This window comes from Anarrhichthys ocellatus, unplaced genomic scaffold, assembly GCF_004355925.1.
Source record: "Anarrhichthys ocellatus isolate YVR2014 unplaced genomic scaffold, GSC_Weel_1.0 scaffold7, whole genome shotgun sequence".
In the NCBI taxonomy this organism is placed as follows: domain Eukaryota; kingdom Metazoa; phylum Chordata; class Actinopteri; order Perciformes; family Anarhichadidae; genus Anarrhichthys; species Anarrhichthys ocellatus.
In genome coordinates, this window is record NW_022280037.1 from 263,982 (window position 1) to 281,037 (window position 17,056).

General features: G+C 44.8%; 1 protein-coding gene across 5 annotated transcripts in view; it reads right to left on the reverse strand.

Annotated features, from left to right (window-relative positions):
- Positions 1–5,448: 5,448 nt before the first annotated feature.
- Positions 5,449–17,056, reverse strand: part of clic4 (chloride intracellular channel 4) — a 16,387-nt gene continuing 4,779 nt past the window's right edge. For 3 of the 5 annotated variants that reach the window (XM_031847202.1, XM_031847203.1, XM_031847207.1), the window contains exons 2-6: positions 10,688–10,797; positions 8,848–8,973; positions 8,312–8,418; positions 7,148–7,329; positions 5,449–6,604 (exon numbers count right to left, since the gene is read on the reverse strand). In XM_031847202.1, coding sequence (XP_031703062.1) covers positions 6,440–6,604; positions 7,148–7,329; positions 8,312–8,418; positions 8,848–8,973; positions 10,688–10,797 — 690 coding nt within the window. In that variant the 3' untranslated portion in view covers positions 5,449–6,439. The other 2 variants (XM_031847206.1, XM_031847204.1) reach the window with 2 other exon arrangements.

Below are 17,056 nucleotides of genomic sequence, written 5' to 3' on the forward strand. Positions count from 1 at the left end.
AGAGAGAGAGAGAGAGAGAGAGAGAGAGAGAGAGAGAGAGAGAGAGAAAGCCACCCAACCACATTTTAATGGGGGGTAAAATAAACAACGTGAGCACACAAAACCCACCCTGACTGGTTGACTGCAGGCGCTGGAGCGGGGCAGATAAGCTGGGCGGTTATTTGGTGGTCTGGGAGTTATTGGGGTGGCTGATGCCACAATGAACACCACTATGAACTCCACTCGCATGGCAACATTGGACCCTTGCAAGGCTCAAATAAGGAGTGACAGTGTTTTGTTGCAGAGGGCACCAAATGGAAGACTGCCTCTTAAGGAGGATACACGCCAAAGGAACGGTCTGTGGAGCTTCCCTTCAATTGAAATGAACAGCCTTTGTAACCGCGGTCAACTTCAAATGAAGGGTCGGCTCAACCAAAACACACGTTTACACATTGTGCGACCTACCTGTGCGCTGCGTGCACCTAGCCATGCAAATCGTGTAGTTTTGGTTCCCTTTGCCAAGGTTTGGAGATACCCATCTGCGTCTACCCTGACACAAAAGGAAGGGAGAGGAATTTTAAATATGCTGCTCAAAGAAAAACACACATAAAAAATCTCACCAGCAGTGGAATGCAAGTGTGTTTACTCGAGCACTGAATTTTAGATACTTGTACTTTACTAGAGTACAATTTGATGCGCTGTTATATAGCAAGGTGCCCAAAAGTATATAAACAGTCAAAATTAGCTTTACTTGGACGAACAATAACATCTTAATGCATTATAGCATCAGTAAGAATAAACCAATAATAACAGTTTGACCCTCACAGGGGTCATTTCCTGCATTACGAGTACTTACTTTTAACATTTTGCTGATAAAAATATGTACTTTTAACATTTAAAATGTAGGACTTTTACTTGTGATACAGCAGGCTAGCTGTATGGTGGTTTTGCTCATACATTTAAGTAAAATATGACGACGTTCTCCACCACTGCTGTTTACAGCTCTGTGGCTTATCCAGAGTAACAATGGACCCCACAAACACGATTCTTGTCTCCTGCATTGCATCGACGTTAATTTGAGAAAATATAGTTTAAGGTAATTTGGGTGAACTCAACCTTTAATACACACACGTGGACCATATATTCAAGCCTTCACACCGGAAAAAACTGCCAAACTATTGAGCTTCACTGCCTTTGAACCCAGTTTGAAAAACATACCAAACACATAAGAATATTATCGAGTTTCACGCTTTCCTCCAGTGTGCCACTCTGCATCACTTTCGGCATATTGACGTGTTTATTTTCCAGAGTTATCAAGATATATAGGCCCGCGTATGCGTAACTTTATGCCTACCGGACAAAACCCCTTGTGTTGCTGCCAAAAAAGACTGAACGGGATGATGGGTTAATGACAGCTTGTGCTGCGACGTGAAGAAGTTTGGCAAGAGAAGCGCACCTTTTCGGAGCGTCGACACAGGCCTCGGCGCTCGCGCTAACAAGTCACAGACGACGGAGTGTTTTGAGAGTCGCGAGCGGACGCCAACATATTTGCTGAAGAAGGGCCAACGTTGCTGAAGACGCGAGGAGCAGATAAAGGGCACGGGAGTCATTGTGGGGGCGGTGAGGCTCGCGGCACTGTAGCAGACATGCTTGAAGTTAGCCAGCAAACACACGCAAAACGACACACAGAGTGGTCTCGTGCCAGACCGGGCAGCCGCTGTGTTTCACTGCCAGGCTCTGATTGGCTCATTAGCTAACGCGCCCACTAATTCACACACTAGTGTGGACACTAACACACACACACACACACACACACACACACAGCAGCTATTTATTGAATATTAACGAGCTACTGTGGCGGGCAGCCACGAATGCAATTACAGTGTTGTCATATCAATTGTTTTTTAATCTTTTTGTAGCCCTTTCTCACCAGCAAACATTATGATGTGGAACTAATGACATTAATTACTGGCTGGTTCCATTTCAGTGTGCCAGTATCCTGCCTGCCACTGAGCAGAAAGTGTTGAGAACAATTGAGTGGAATGCAGCCATTATTAATGTAACACTTAATTTACAAGTCACACAAGTGCACTGTCTTACACTGTGTTTTGACAGCTACAAACTCTTTCAAAGGGCTTCACGGTGGGCCATGAAGCCCACGCTTTGGCTTCTGGCTGCTTGACACCACTAATTTGCTAATTAACATTTTAATTCGTTGAATGTTGTAGGCCTAGCTGCAAAATTAACAATGCTTTCGTGGCCATATAATTATTACCACCATGATATGCAACTCACCACATAATATCAGGGCTTAATGTCACCTTATGGGCATTTGGTTCCAAACCTGGGGGTCGGGGCCCCACAACGTGTCACAGGATAAATCTGAGGGGTCACAAAAGAATCTTTTCATTTTTACAGCTATGTGTCCTTATCTTTGTGTCTTTCTCGTGAATCGACTAATAACATCATAAAGTCCAATATTTTCAAATAAAACTCACTCTTTAATAAAAAGTACCCTTTGTTAGAGCTGGTCATAATCCGTAGACATATGTGACTGACATTGGGTTTGACTTTGCTTTGTTATAAGGTGTCGTAAAAAGGCTGGTAAGCACTGCCTTATAATTATCTTAGCCTTCAAGAGCTTCTTTTTTATGATGTAATTATCATAATAAAATGTAAGATTTATGTATGTGCACACCTACTGAAAAGTATTGTAGCAGAACCACTATAAAGTCCAGCCTGAGGGCTATTGAGGCTCACATACAGTATTAAACTGATAATATCAGGCCTTGCCCACAGTATAAACTTTGAAAACTGTCAGTGACAATAACATTCATCCTTTCCCTTAATTTAGCTGTAACGATGGAGGTTAGATAACGTGTATGAATGGAATATTATGTGCAAATTAAAAATTAAACGATAGTTCACATCATAAGATATTATTTTCAAACGGAGAGAATCCCGATATACTTGCAGCCATGAATTTTCTACATGTATCCTTGTGTGCCATCGGTCAACAGGGTAAACCTAAACACAACACCATGCAGCCACATCAAATGTCAGGTGCACAGAGTCCATATGCAAATAAGGGTTTTCAAACATTGTAGCTCCAAAACCCAGATGGGATATCACTGTGTACCCTTGAGCGAGCTACTTTACCAGTGTCAATATTTAGCCAGCTGTATAAATGGGTGTTGTGTAAAACCGGCAAACTGAACTGGCACTGCAGCGAAAGAGTCAATGCCAAATTGAAAAAAAAGGCTCCACTGAGCATATTGAGCAGCAGGAAAATACACAACTGGTTGATGGCAATGAATGTATGTCAAGGGTAAAGAAATTGCACTCCATGTTTTCGCATCCCAACAAAGAAAAACCCAGGGAGGCAACTGTGACTGTAACCTGCATGTGAGTTTAGCTGACTTGTTGGCTCCCTCTCATGGTGTGTAATATAGCCCTGCTCTTTACACACACACACAAAAAACATGTTTGAGAAACAATACTCAGCCCCTCCTGCCCTCACCTTCATTACCCAATTACACTAATACACTCACCCTGCTTGTAATGTGTGTGGTCTGAATGATAGCCAGCCTTGTTGTCTTCTCTTACCTCTCTCTCTCACACTCACACACACACACACACACACACACACACAGATCTGTCTGGTTGCTTATGGGTGAATTTTCTTCCCTGTGAATTTCAAGTGGAAACCGTGTCTGCGTGTTCACCAGTAAGGGAGTAGCGAATGTCTGTGGTTGAAACGTGACACTTTAATTATCTGGAGAGCATCCAAAAACTGTACGCCTCCATACTTTTTTTTTTTTTCTCCCTTAAAACTCTTGCAAAACTTGGCTGCAATCGGCCTCGCAGAACAGACTTGTTTGTGTATCAGAACAGTAGGGAACTGGCTGAAAAACACGATGGAGCCGACAGCCAGAGGGCGTCTTCACGGGGAAGGCGGAGCCCACAGCGGGTGGACACCCACGTGGGACATTCCTTGGAGAGGGAGAGAGCTGTAAACAAACGTGTTTTGGCCTAGGAGTTCCCAAACTTTTCTGTATTGCTGTATCAGTGATTAGCAAGTAAAGCAAGAAACCTAATAAGGTTTTTTTTTTTTTTTTTGTTTTTTTATTCGGATGATACATACCCCTACATTAATTGTTCAATTGATTTGACCTTTAAAGAGTAAAATAATAGACTTCCTTGTCTTCTGCGGAATACTTGGACCATGTTTATGCTGAAGGTAAGAAAGGTCCGAATATGGATTGCCCCTGTAAAACTGACAGATCTGTTTAAACGAAACAAAAAAATACATTATAAATTCTGCTTTTTTGCCATTTTCATAATTGGTCCTAAAGCTGGTAAAAACCTGATTTGTGACAATGAAATTCATGTAACTTCTATATCAATCAATGCTAAATGTTACATCAATTACACTTGGGTAGGTGCAATATGCCTTTTTTTTCCCCCCACTGAAGACATTTTGATTATGAATAATAAAACAATTGAGGCCTGAAGGGCTACGAGATACGGTTAAAAGTTTTGGAAACAAGGAAGTTGTCAAAGTGTTGTTTTCACGGTCAAGAAAGAACCTTCAAGCTTAACTGTAAAGAAGTTAAAGACTAATAAAGGCTGCTTATGAGCCACCGGAGCGATAACATACATGATGACTCAGGTCAAAGTAGCCTCGTTTTCACCACTATACGCCTTAAGGTCTTGGCTGTTAGGTCTTTGTTATGGGATAAGAACACTAATCTAAAAACATGGAGGCCGTAAATACCATCGAGGACCAAAGGCAACCCAATCTCTTCAAGTAAAAGACAAGACCGCCAACACAACACAAATGTCAGAGTGCCAATATGTTTATTTCAATTCAGTCAATATTGTTAAAAAAAAGAGCCATGATATATAGCTTGGATATTTTCTTCGTACAACATCACAACTGTTGCAATGAACTGATCTCTGAAAAACCGTCCTGCAAAACATCCGCAGAGAGAAACACAAGTAAGGCAAATAGGAGTAAGGTTTATCGAGATTTAAAATCAAAGCAGGCAAGAAAGTAGCCCGTATTCCTCAAGAGTCACATGAAATGTATAAAATTTACACATTGAATTCTGAGCAATCAAAACAAATATTTACAATTCCTTTTTTTTTTTAAATCAAATTTGTTTCATAACAAATGTCTGGAGAAAAATATATATATATATATATATATATATATATATATATATAAAAAACGGGAGAAAACAGGTTTTGCTTAGTCTGCACTAAAGCACTTCTGGAGCTACAGTATCACAACATAGACTCACTACCACAGAGACACTGAAGAGGAAGGTCTTCGTTCTTCACTCCCTCTCCTACAGTCCTTTAGGCATAAATAGATTTCGTATACCCTTTCCTGGTGCCTGACTGCACATGGTGTCCTTCATCCTGTATGCTATGGAGTGGGGGACACAATGAGTGTATGGTTTCTTTGTTTACATAGCTGGAGTCATCCTATCCACAGCGAGACCAGTATTTTTTTTGGGTCTGCCACGTGTGATCTAAACCGCACGACCAAAAGACTTTCCTTCGTGCTTTCACGAGAGAAGAAAAGATCGGCCAGTTTGGCTGTGGCGACGGGACAAAAGGCCACAGACATCTACACAACCTTCAAAATCTGTGCGCTACATACGGTGGGATAATTCAGATTTGTCCTGAGTCGTTACTTCTGCAGAGGCTACCGGAAACTTCCCTTACAATTCTGCTGAGCTGAGCTACTGGAGACAATGAGGAAATCAGAGCCGGGATAACAGGTAGCTTTAACTGCCGTTACAATTGTTTCGATTTATCTTAAGCAGCTCGACATTGAAATAAAGCATCTCTCGCATGATACGTCGACCAAATCACGTTTGGATCAGCTCCGGCTGAAACCTGCCGAATACTTGAGCCCAAAAAAAAAAAAAAACACTGAAGCTTCAACACTGTTTGCAATGCCTCTTAATACGCCCAAAGCTCGGTTCTCCATTTAAAGCAATGCTAGAAACGAGCGATTCAACATACAACAGAAGAAAAAAGAAAAATCAACAGCAGCTTGTGACCTTGCCCCCCTGTGCTTATCAGGGAGTGTGTTTGACGAGGGGCCCCCCCCCCCCCGCCGACACTGATAAGCACTGATACACACGTCTGGCTGCTTCTTCTCCGCCTCATGACATTCTGCGGCAAACAAAAAACAAAAGGAAATAAATGAGGAATAAAGGTGGAACAACGGGGACCTTTTTGCTGAATCAACTAAAAAAAAAAAAAAAAAAAAAAAAAAAAAAAGGGTTCATGCATTTCTGGGGGTTCGCTCTAGATGAGGAGAGAAGGAAAAGAAGTCCAGAGTTTTTTTTTCGTTCTCGTGAAAGAGCATCTCGGTGGAGGGGAGTGTGGAGAGAGGTGGGGGGTGGGGGGGGTGACAGGGGTGAGGGATGGAGGGAGGAGCTTATTTGACCAGCCTCTTGGCTACGTCTCCGTAAGCTATCTCGATCTCTTTGTCACTGGGGCAGGTGTTGGTGAACTCCTCGTGCGTGTAGGCGATGTTCAGGTACTTCCAGATGGCCGTCATCTCTTTGGGGATGTCAAAGCCTCTGTACTTCTTGGCCACCACCTGGAGACAAAAGGTATCAGACGTTAGAGACGCGTCACCAAGTGAGCAACGAGTTCTGTTAGAAACCTCAAGAGCACCAGAGACATAAGACCAGTCGGTCCTTGTGAAGCACCGGGATGCAAAAGAAAAGATGTCAAGAAATTACTTTATTTCCTAAAGTACAGACATTTGCTGCTTTTCTTCATCGTCATGATGGTGAACTGAACCTCTGAGTGTTGGACTGTTAGTCGGAGAAAACAAGGTGTTTGATGGCATCAACTAGGAAACAGAGAAATTGTGATGGCCATTTTTTATTAATACAAACCAAATAATTAATAAAAAAGACAGTTATTTTGTCAAATTAAACTCATTCCCTGGAGCATGTGGGAGTGCAACGACTTGATCTTGATCGACTGATATCTCACTGACCCTCCTTTGTTTTGCTGCACCTGTTATTTATTATTCTTATCGTTTCAGGAAGTTTGGTGACCTCGTGCCCTTTGGAGACCCTGCATAACACGATAAGACGATTCAGCGATGTTTTAAAAACACTCCCTGGCTCACCTTGACTATATGCAGCTTGGGCAGCAGGTTACAGTCAGCCAGGGTCATCTCGTCACCGTCCAGGAACTTGCGGTCGGAGACCTTGACGTCCTCAATGCTGTTGTGGTCGATCTCGTCGGGCAGCGGTGAGCGGAGATACTCGTCCAGCTTCTGCAGCGTCTTCAGGAGGCCGCGCTCCAGAGCTGCAAGGAGACACGAGATATTACTTACATACATACATACATACATACATACATACATAGTATATACGGTATGAGCAAATCATCTTTAAGCAGTGTTAAATTATCCAGGCTTTTCCTGAGGCTTCCCACTGCATCATATGCTGTCTGACCACATGGGGGCAGCATTTCATCAAGAGACGAGCCATTGTGTGCATGTACACTGTACTGTGTACATTATAAATGCAGAAAGCACACAAGTCATAGGCACCTACAATGATGCGCTGCTGTAACACATTGTATTCAAAGCTTATTACACACACCACACATTTCAATGGTTGGCATTTCATTGCACAGGTGTTACACTTTGTCCTCCTCACCCCATCTCCATCCATCTAGGGATCGTTCATTAAACAATTCATTCTATTGTTGTGAAATATGACATGAATGTGCCAGCAGGTCATGCACCAGCAGACCTGACCTGTTGTGTTGGAGAGCACTTATCATTGAACCATGAGATTCAGCATCAAACTACTGTTGACACAGCCTTGGTTTTCACTTCCAGCTCACCACGGTTCGATATTTTCCCAGGGTGGAGAGAAGACGGCTAAAAACATGATACAGAATCTTGGTATTTTGTGAATACCACTAATGCCACAGAATCTACGAGACAATAGACTGCATATTCGTGTTTGTGACATGAGCCCCTCCCTCTCTTACAGCGGGGTCCGGGATGAGATAGTGAGCGCTAGGCAGGTTAGCTGCTCTGCGGTTTTCCAGAGCGCTCCAGCAGGTGAGACGGGGAGCGCGAGGACAAGAGGAACAAAAGCTCTGTGTTCATGTGTGAGGCCGTAAACCACCAATCAGGGCAGGGCTACCAATGTCGCCTAGCAACCGGACAGCTCTCCCAACACAACTGGAAGGTTTCTGGATCTATGCTCGTAACAAGTGTACCCGATCAACCGTGTGTGTGTGTGTGTGTGACATACATATACAGGTAACTTACCCTCATTTGTATCTGGTTTTGAGTTCTTAATGAAGGCTGAAAACTTGGCGAAGATGTCCATACCAGTTGTGTTTGACTCTGGGTGCCTTGCACCAAGCTTCATGTACCTGCACACAAACAAGTAAATACACACACACATTATACATGTATACAGTATATGTATTTATGTGGTGGTTAAAGGATAATTCTGGTAATGTCCTTTTTCACAGATGAAAATAGCTCTCAGCACATGCAATTACTCCTATTTGAGTAATATTTTCTAAAAACTATAAAGGCCCAGCTGTTTTAGGCCAATTATCCAGCTTTAAAAAAAAAAAAAGTAAGTATACATTTGTGACCTATTTTAAGTCAGAAAGATGGTGTGAGGAATCGACACATTTTCATGAGATTGTGTGGCAATAAGAAAATGATAGAATACAAGCCTTATGCCTTAAGTGAAACATTTAAATCCCATTGCTGACAGAGCATTTAAAATAACAGCGTGCACATGAAGGCAGTGTGTCAACGCGTTGCCACGCCGATGAGAAAGCACTCACTTGGGCGGAGAGAGGACATCCTCGAGGAACTCCTCGATCTTGTTGACGTCGGTTTTGACCTCGCCGTTGAAGGTGATGAAGGGGGGGTGTGTGCCCGGGGCCAGGTTCTGGAGGTCTGCTGGCTTCCTGGAAGAGAGACGTCAAAGCCAACATAAACACGTTTATGACGCGTGTGGATCTAATAGTAAAAGCAGTCGTGTGCGTGCTCTTGTATCTCGGTGAGTGGGTTCGTGAGTCTCTTTCTCTCTGCGGCCTTGAAACCAGCACATTTTGTACCAGATGTCTCTGGCACACACAAACAAAAACGAGCATGTGTTGAATGAGCAGCGTGAACACAACAGACGCTCAAATCCCTCCAGCACGAAGACAACATAACACACGGCCGTGTCCGTTAGAGACAAACAGATTTGGGGTTAGCCAGCGTGGCTACTCTTAGAACCAGCAACAACATGTAATCATAGAGACTTTTCAAAATGGGCCAGGTTTTTGGTTATGACGACGATCCCAACGGTGGCCGAGCTTTGGGAAAAGTCATCCGATGGAACCAAAAAACGGGAAATGACTTTGACTCTTTGGCATGCGGAGGGGAAGTGGCAACCTCACCCGTTGACATCACTCATTGGGCAACAAACTGCCTTGAGGTTAACAGGTTTTCATCGCAGAAACAAATATTAACACGATAGCCTTGAGAAGACGTCATTTCGCCTTATGGCAGCGACATGTGACATTCATGTCCTTCTACAGGAGTAACAACGTGCGCCGTTGTCCTATTTAAATACAACACTAAACACACGCCTTCTTTTACACAGACGCTTTATGTTTACTCAAGGTTACAGACACAATACAGCAGGGACAAGACAAAGCCTGGATCACTTGTTCCTCTGGAGAGAAATAAAAAAATAAAGTAGACACGCCGGCTGAACAAAAAGGTTAGTTTGAGGAGTGAAGGGGAACAGACTCTGCTCAGTAGGAGGACATCCCACATTGCTCTTTACAGGATATCAGCCAGCTCTGTTTTATGTTACTCTCTGTTAGGGAAAATCTATATGCAAATACAGCCAACCCTATGCGCTCGTCTTGAACGTGCAGGCATGTATGAAGACCAAATGTCTAGTCAAATGGACACTGCTTTCCTTCTTTTAGCTGTACAAAAGAGGCCCGGTATTTATCAAGTACATCTCCGTTGTGTTTTGCCAGCAACCAGTTGTCTCCGTGTCTCAGAGGAGGAGACGCCCGGCGAGGAACCGGCTGTCACACGGACGAGGCAGGCTTTGGAACAAGATGACAGAAATCTTGAATCTCTGAGTCAAAAAAAGGCACGTGACGAAGACGGACCATATAAAAGCAGACGACCATCATGACCACGTCTGAAAAACAATCCGGCACTTGCCTGTCCTGCCTTAGCAAGTGGAAAACATTTAGATGAATCACACACACAGACACTAGCATAGGTTTTTTTTAAAGAGCCTCCGGTACTGGCATTCGCATGTGGAAACCAATCTCTAGCGGTCGGAATTACAGAGGATCCGCGTTTTCTGATGCCTGTAGGACGAAAAATAACCCACCAAAATCTAGACAGGAAGTGAGCGGAGAAAGAACCTTAAATAGCCTCTCCAGAGTCAGTATGTTTATTTTCCTCTGATTTGCCCCCGGCCTGAGAAAAGGGTCATGGGAAAACCAAATAAGCAGCGGGGATGAAGCGAGCGTGTCAGAGGTGGGGCTGGATCAAGGCGTTACAGAGCCGCTAAGGCCTTTGAGGAAATGCCCAGATAAAGACCTAGGACGCCATCAAGAAGGAGGAGCCTTTTTTAAAAGGAAGATAAGGAAGATGAGGACTTACCTCTTGAGGTCCACCGTGGTGACGTTGAAGACGACTCCTTTGAGCCACAGGATCATGAAGAGTCTCTGGGAGAAGGGGCAGTTCCCGATGCTCTCGCCATCACTTCCCGCCTTCGGTAAGCACACAGACAGAAAGAAGGTTAGAACGGGAGTAGATTAACTATCAGCACTATATTGCAGGCACTGTTCCCAACGACTGGAAGGCACCAGTTTTTATCTTACGGGGGGATGTAATTATTGCAAGCATAAAACACAAGATAGCACACAACGACCTTAAAAAACATCTGCAATAGGTTTCTACCACCGACAATCTTGATAGAAACCTCATCTCTGTTGCACAACCTTTACGGCCCAGGGCGTTTTACCCCGAAGAAGGCCCGTTTCAGACAATGACTCCTTCATACACATTACAGGCTGCCCTCGAAAAGACTCTAAGTAGGAGGTAAAGCATGGAGAGAGTAAACCCTCCTCGTTTTAAATACTTCAGCACACTCTCCCCTCCCCCCCTCCATTAATGTGCAAAACTGTCCCAAGAGTAAGAGGACACCTGTGGAGGGATCAAGACTGCGACCGCCTCTTGTTTCCTCTTTTCGCTAGACTGCACAAACACAAGGTTGAGCAGCTGGGAATGGCATCAACGGAAGTGGCGCGCAAGTCTTTTGAGGAAGAGATTTCAAACATTGGAAACACAACATGCTAGTTTTCTGATGAAAAAAAAAAAAAAGCAAGAATAGCGGTGATTTCTGTCTCGCTATCGCACTCAAAGCAGTTAACAGGGAGGCTACGGGAGGGTGCTGCAAACAGAGATCTCTCCGGTCGTCCCAACAACCCTCCATCTCTTCATAGCGCCCACTCCCGTCTCTCTCCAACTCACTAAATCATCCCTCACTTTGCTCAACTCACAGCCATGTACGAGCAGCGTGTAGAGGGAGGGAAGAATAAGCATTTCATTTATCTCACTAACCTTTGCACGGTATCTTAATGACATCTGTTTGGCGCAACAATAACGTCCGCTCCAAGAACACCCATTTCATTTTTTAATGAAACCACATAATGGCAAAAAAAAAAAAATTGAGAAATCACTGTGAGACTGAAATCAGTCATTTGCCGCTTTTCATTAACAAATAATACACCCGACGTGCCACAACCTTCATGATGGACTCGACACAGAGCTACGTGCCTGTCAAGGTGTGCCATTGTCCAGGCCAATGAAGAAGGCACCGTATTCATCTATTCACACGGACAAGCGTGGAGGTTATTCAAGTATCGGTGCTCTGGAATGCAGCTCTCCATTCAGCACGTTACCGTAGCAGAGCTTCTGCCAAACGGCTGAACATCGTTTTGTTTTTGTGGTCAGTCACTCCTCATTCCCTTCTGCGTCTGTCCTGCAGAGGTGACATGCAAAGCGGGACTATACGAGTAATGCAAAGGAGGAACACAAATCAACTGTGTTTTCACACAGACTTGCAAAGAGTGCTGAATAAAATAAATAAATAAATAAAAGATTCAAATCAGTTTGAGCTGGAGCATTATCTGAACAGAATATATTTGATTAATATCAGAGATGCAGATTCAATGGTGGACTTTGTGTTCAGTGAGTCCAGCGGCTCCTTGCTGGTGCGGACAGGCTGGCTGCTGTTGGCCTCCGTGTGACGGCTCTGTTTGATCTGCCTTCTGGCTCCCATTGTACCATCCTCTCCCTCTGCCCAACCCCTTCTGAATTCAATATGTGAAAAGCTTGGATTAGATCACTGCCTTTGTTCGGCAAATGAAAGAGCCCCCCCCCCCCCCGCCTTTACCTTACATGATTCAATTCTAAAATAAAGCTTTGGCCATGAAGTGTCGGGGGTGTCATGGTTCATGGCCATCACAACACAAGACTGGCATTAGCTGATCCTTAGCGGATCAGATAGACACCAATGGGATGATTACTCCCATTTTTCCCTACATCGCTGCACCTACAGAGAGCCATTCAGTGCTGAACTGAGGGTGGCGATGCAGCGCAGCGACTGTTCCCATGGCGATAGACAGACGTGTGTGTGTGTGTGTGGGGCGGGGGGGGGGGGGGGGATGATTACCAGCTCACAGGTGAGCTCCCCCTTTCTTTAGGGACAGAAAATTCAAACCACACGACGCCATGTCATTTGAAAATCAAAAGCCGTTCACTGTACTTCAACACAATGACAGTTCTGCGTCTCAAGTGGCCAAGAAGAAAAGGCCGCAGCAGCAGCTGAGGAAGACATTTCAATCTTTGCTTTCTCTCTCTGCAGCGGAGCGGACTGCGGCTCTCTGCCAAAGACACCGGCGGTAGGGATCTGCTGCAGAGAGAGAGAGGGAGGGACGAACAAGCTAGAGAGAGCTATTAGAGCAAATAGGAAGGAATCGAGGTATCACAGACGTGTAGGGGAGCAGGCGGTAATGGATGCTTTAAGAGGGAGGAAGCAAAAAGACAGCAAGCTAGTGGCTGTGTGCTTCTTTGGCATGCTGCTCATTTCTTCCTCCTCCTCCTTCTCTCCCCCTTATCCTGGGCCTCTCGGTGGAGTCAGGGAGGGACGGTGGTGGGGGGACTATTCCAGAAATGTCCTGTTACTCCCACCGAAGAAGAGGGTGCGTTGTTTATTTTACGTGATGATGCTGTTGGAGCTGCGTTTCCGCTGCCTAATTAAAGACTCAAGTGAGGAGGCGGTCAGCAATAATTGTGCTAAATAACGTTTCAAAGAAGCACCTTAGACGATGAAAATCAAAACAACATGACATGAAGCCTATGACCCACAAACGAGTATGAAGGACACCCCTCCAAGCATTGCTCTCCTCCACCCTACTCACACTTTCCAGACGGCCACTATTACAGTGCGACATTCAACCTTCAGCAACAACACAAAGCCCTTACTGTTTGTACAGTTCTAGGTACGTCATCACTGGTTAGCAAGGGGGGGGAAAAAAACACCCCAATAAAAATAAACACTTGGAATTTCAAGCGGACCCTTATAAGGCAAAGCATGTCAGTTGAAAAAGTTCCCCTTACTCCACGAGAAGTAAAGCAGTATGATTACAAATACAAGCAGCATTGACGGGAACACTTTTTTTGGTCAAGAATGACTCCCATCTTGCAGACGGTTACACCATCTTTCACAGAGATTTGTACAGTGATTTCCTCCAATGTGAAGCGGTTATAATAACGTCTGGGGCACCGAAGCAGCAGCTGACTACTGCCAACAGACTCAAGCTTTATTTAGGCTCAATGGAGGGACCGTGAGTCAACAGATGCTTGCTTATGTATTGCCACACACACACAGCTGCCCAGTGGAGGGTGTGAGTCATGCTCAAGTCGGATGTTATCTAGGAGGTTGTGTCCAGGACGGCGTGATCCCGCAACGGAACAATGAGACCTCAGTCAGCAAGTGGTGTCTTTAAAAACACTTTTTCTTCTCTCACACACACACACACACACACACACACACACACACACACACACACACACACACACACACACACACACACACACACACACACACACACACACACACACACACTTTATCATTTCCCCTATAGTATCTATGCTCATGTAGCCACTGATGCAATGACCAACTTCTCACATATCGGGCGTAAAAGAGACTGTAACTAACTAGCTTGAACATAATGTGACCGTGTACACACGTGAAGGTATGTGCACTTTTAACAGGCACAAGAAGGCATCCTCTACACAGGTCAAGTCCTATTAAATTTTACGAGCCGGCATCTATAAAAAAGGCAAGAGCTGTTCAACTCAACCTCGACCTCATATTTCTACCGAGATATCTAGTCACAAGTTCCTCCTATATTTATGGAAGACAGAAGTTTCCCTATCTTAGACCGACGATGCGAGACCACATTGGATCCAGTTCGGGCTGGGCACAGCCCTCCTCCCAGTCTCTGCTCAGAGCCTAATTTTAGCAACATGGCTGCCCTGCCTTCCCCAACACACTTCATGTTCTAAATTGGGTGGGCTGTTCAGCAAGTTCAAGCCACACTTTGACCGAAAAAGGAATTGGCGATATAACAAGTGCTGCAGCTTTCCTCCTCCTCCTCCTCCTCCTCCTGCTGCTGCTGCTGCTGCTCTGACACGCAGCAGGAATGTCTGTTTGAGAGTGGGCAGCCATGGTAATGTCATGGCAACGCCTCTCCCTGTTTGCTGGACAAGTATACAGTGTGGGGCTGGAGTCAGGACTGTGAAATCCCCGAGCAGTGGAACCCAGAGCAGGCCGCTTCAGACAGGGTTTCTCTGCCCACGGTGGTCTGAAGACATTCTAAACCTTTTCTCACATGTCCCACTCCAAAAGGCAGGTCAGAGTCAAGGCCCTACACCTGGAATGATTCGATGCGTTGCTCAAGGGCATGTCAGCAGGGTAGAGACTAGAACCCTTACGCTGTCCAAGCATAGACTACAGAGGTTTCCAAGGCCACAAACAATATTTTTAGAGTCAAGCTAATGTCTGAACAAACCAGACAAGTGTTCAGAATTTCAGGCCTCAGGAAAATGCAACCCGGCTAAAGATGATCTGTCTGAATAGGGCCGAGTATAGAGCCACATGGCAGATGAATTGGTGAAAAACTAAACTAACTATTCAATCAATTACTCATTCTTCAAGCATAAATGCCATCCATTCTCTGGCTGCAGGGTTAGCCGTCCTACGTCAGCGACTCCCAACCTGGAGCTCAAGAACAACCTCCAGTAGGTCACAGAATAAATCCGAGAGGTTCATGAGATCCTTACTGGAAGAGAAAAAAATAAGAGAATATTCTGCTGAGGGCTCTTCTCCAATCTGCTTTGTTGTGAGTTTTACCTTTTTGGCTCTCAGAAATGTACTGAAATAAGACAATCTGAGAAGTTTAAAGGTCAAAACATGTAATTAAAGGATGTCTGTTTTTCGATAGCTTACTTTGAGGAATATAACTGTGCGTTTCTACAAAAACCTTATTTCACAAAAAGAACCCAACTTCTCAAATATTGAATGTCTAAACACAAGCAGCCTTTCAAGAACATTTCTTAAACGAAATAAAGCCTAAAAACTGGAAAAAAATGACTATTTAAGCCAGAAACCACATGATAAAACAATAAGCAAAGAAGAGTATGAAATCAACCAGGCATCTAATGCCACCTAAAATAATATCGGCTGATTTTGACAATCACCAAAAAGGTCTTGAGGTCCCATGACTGAACGACTAGGTCTGGCTCCTGGGGGAGATGAGTGTAGAGAGGAGTCAGATCCTGCTGGAATATGGAAACGCCATCACATCCTTGGTGTGGCTCTGACTCAGGCTGACATCATTCAGTGGAAACCTCGAGACTTCCCATCAGACACAGGCCTACTGTGCTGGAGCACAGGAGCGCCGTCTAACAACCACCGGGGTTCTGTGGAAAGTTGGAGCCTGAAGTCTAAAAAGAGGCTTACTGCTCAACCATGATGTTATAACCACTGATTAGAAGAGATAGGACAAACAGCCAGTTCAGGTTTCTCGAGGCAGAGGAGCGATTCAGAACCAGCATGACGGGAAAACAAACAGACGGCCATGGGAGATCAGCATGAACCAACAATCCCCCTCGCTCTGACTGTTGTTTCAAGTGTCGAACACAAACAGTGCTGCAACTCGCCACCCACTTATGCACACCCGCTTACACAAAGAACCCCAAACATGTAACTTTACTCTCCTTGTTTTCCCTCACATTTACAAAAGGAAATAACACGGTAACTCGCCTCCACACGTCTATCGTAAAGCATCTAAAACTTCTCTGTACGGGCCCGAAGTAGTTCCATTTTTAACCAAAAGGAATCCTGTAGCAACTCTCGTCTCGACAGCTGTGAACCAGTCCTTTGGCACTGACACAATGCCAGCATGCTGCTACCGCACACTCCAGATATGCATGGCAGCAGAAGCCTGCACAGTGGCCTCATCGGTAATGAGCAGACAGTGCGTCTCTCTCTCTCCCTCTCTCTCTCTGGCCACTCGCCGCTTGCGTCCACTCTGACCTGCAATTGAGTTGCCTCTCTGTACCCGTCTGGGACGTACTGAAAGACAATGAGAGCCTGGATGGATATTTGGGAAACTCCACTGTGCACCTTGGAGGATTGATGATGAGTCCGGAAAAGATGGCCCTGTCATCCAATCCTCCACGTTCAGGTGCTCCGCTTTAGGTTTGTATATACTTCAGATGGCTCTGCTATGAAGAACACAGCACTGGAAACACAAGCAGACGGGATCATGTTGAGTGTAATTGAGTTACATGTGTAGGGAGCAGGGCAGATTCTCCTCTTTTAAGGGGGTGTGTCTCTCTCTCTCTCTCTCACACACACACACACACACACACACACACACACACACACACACACAC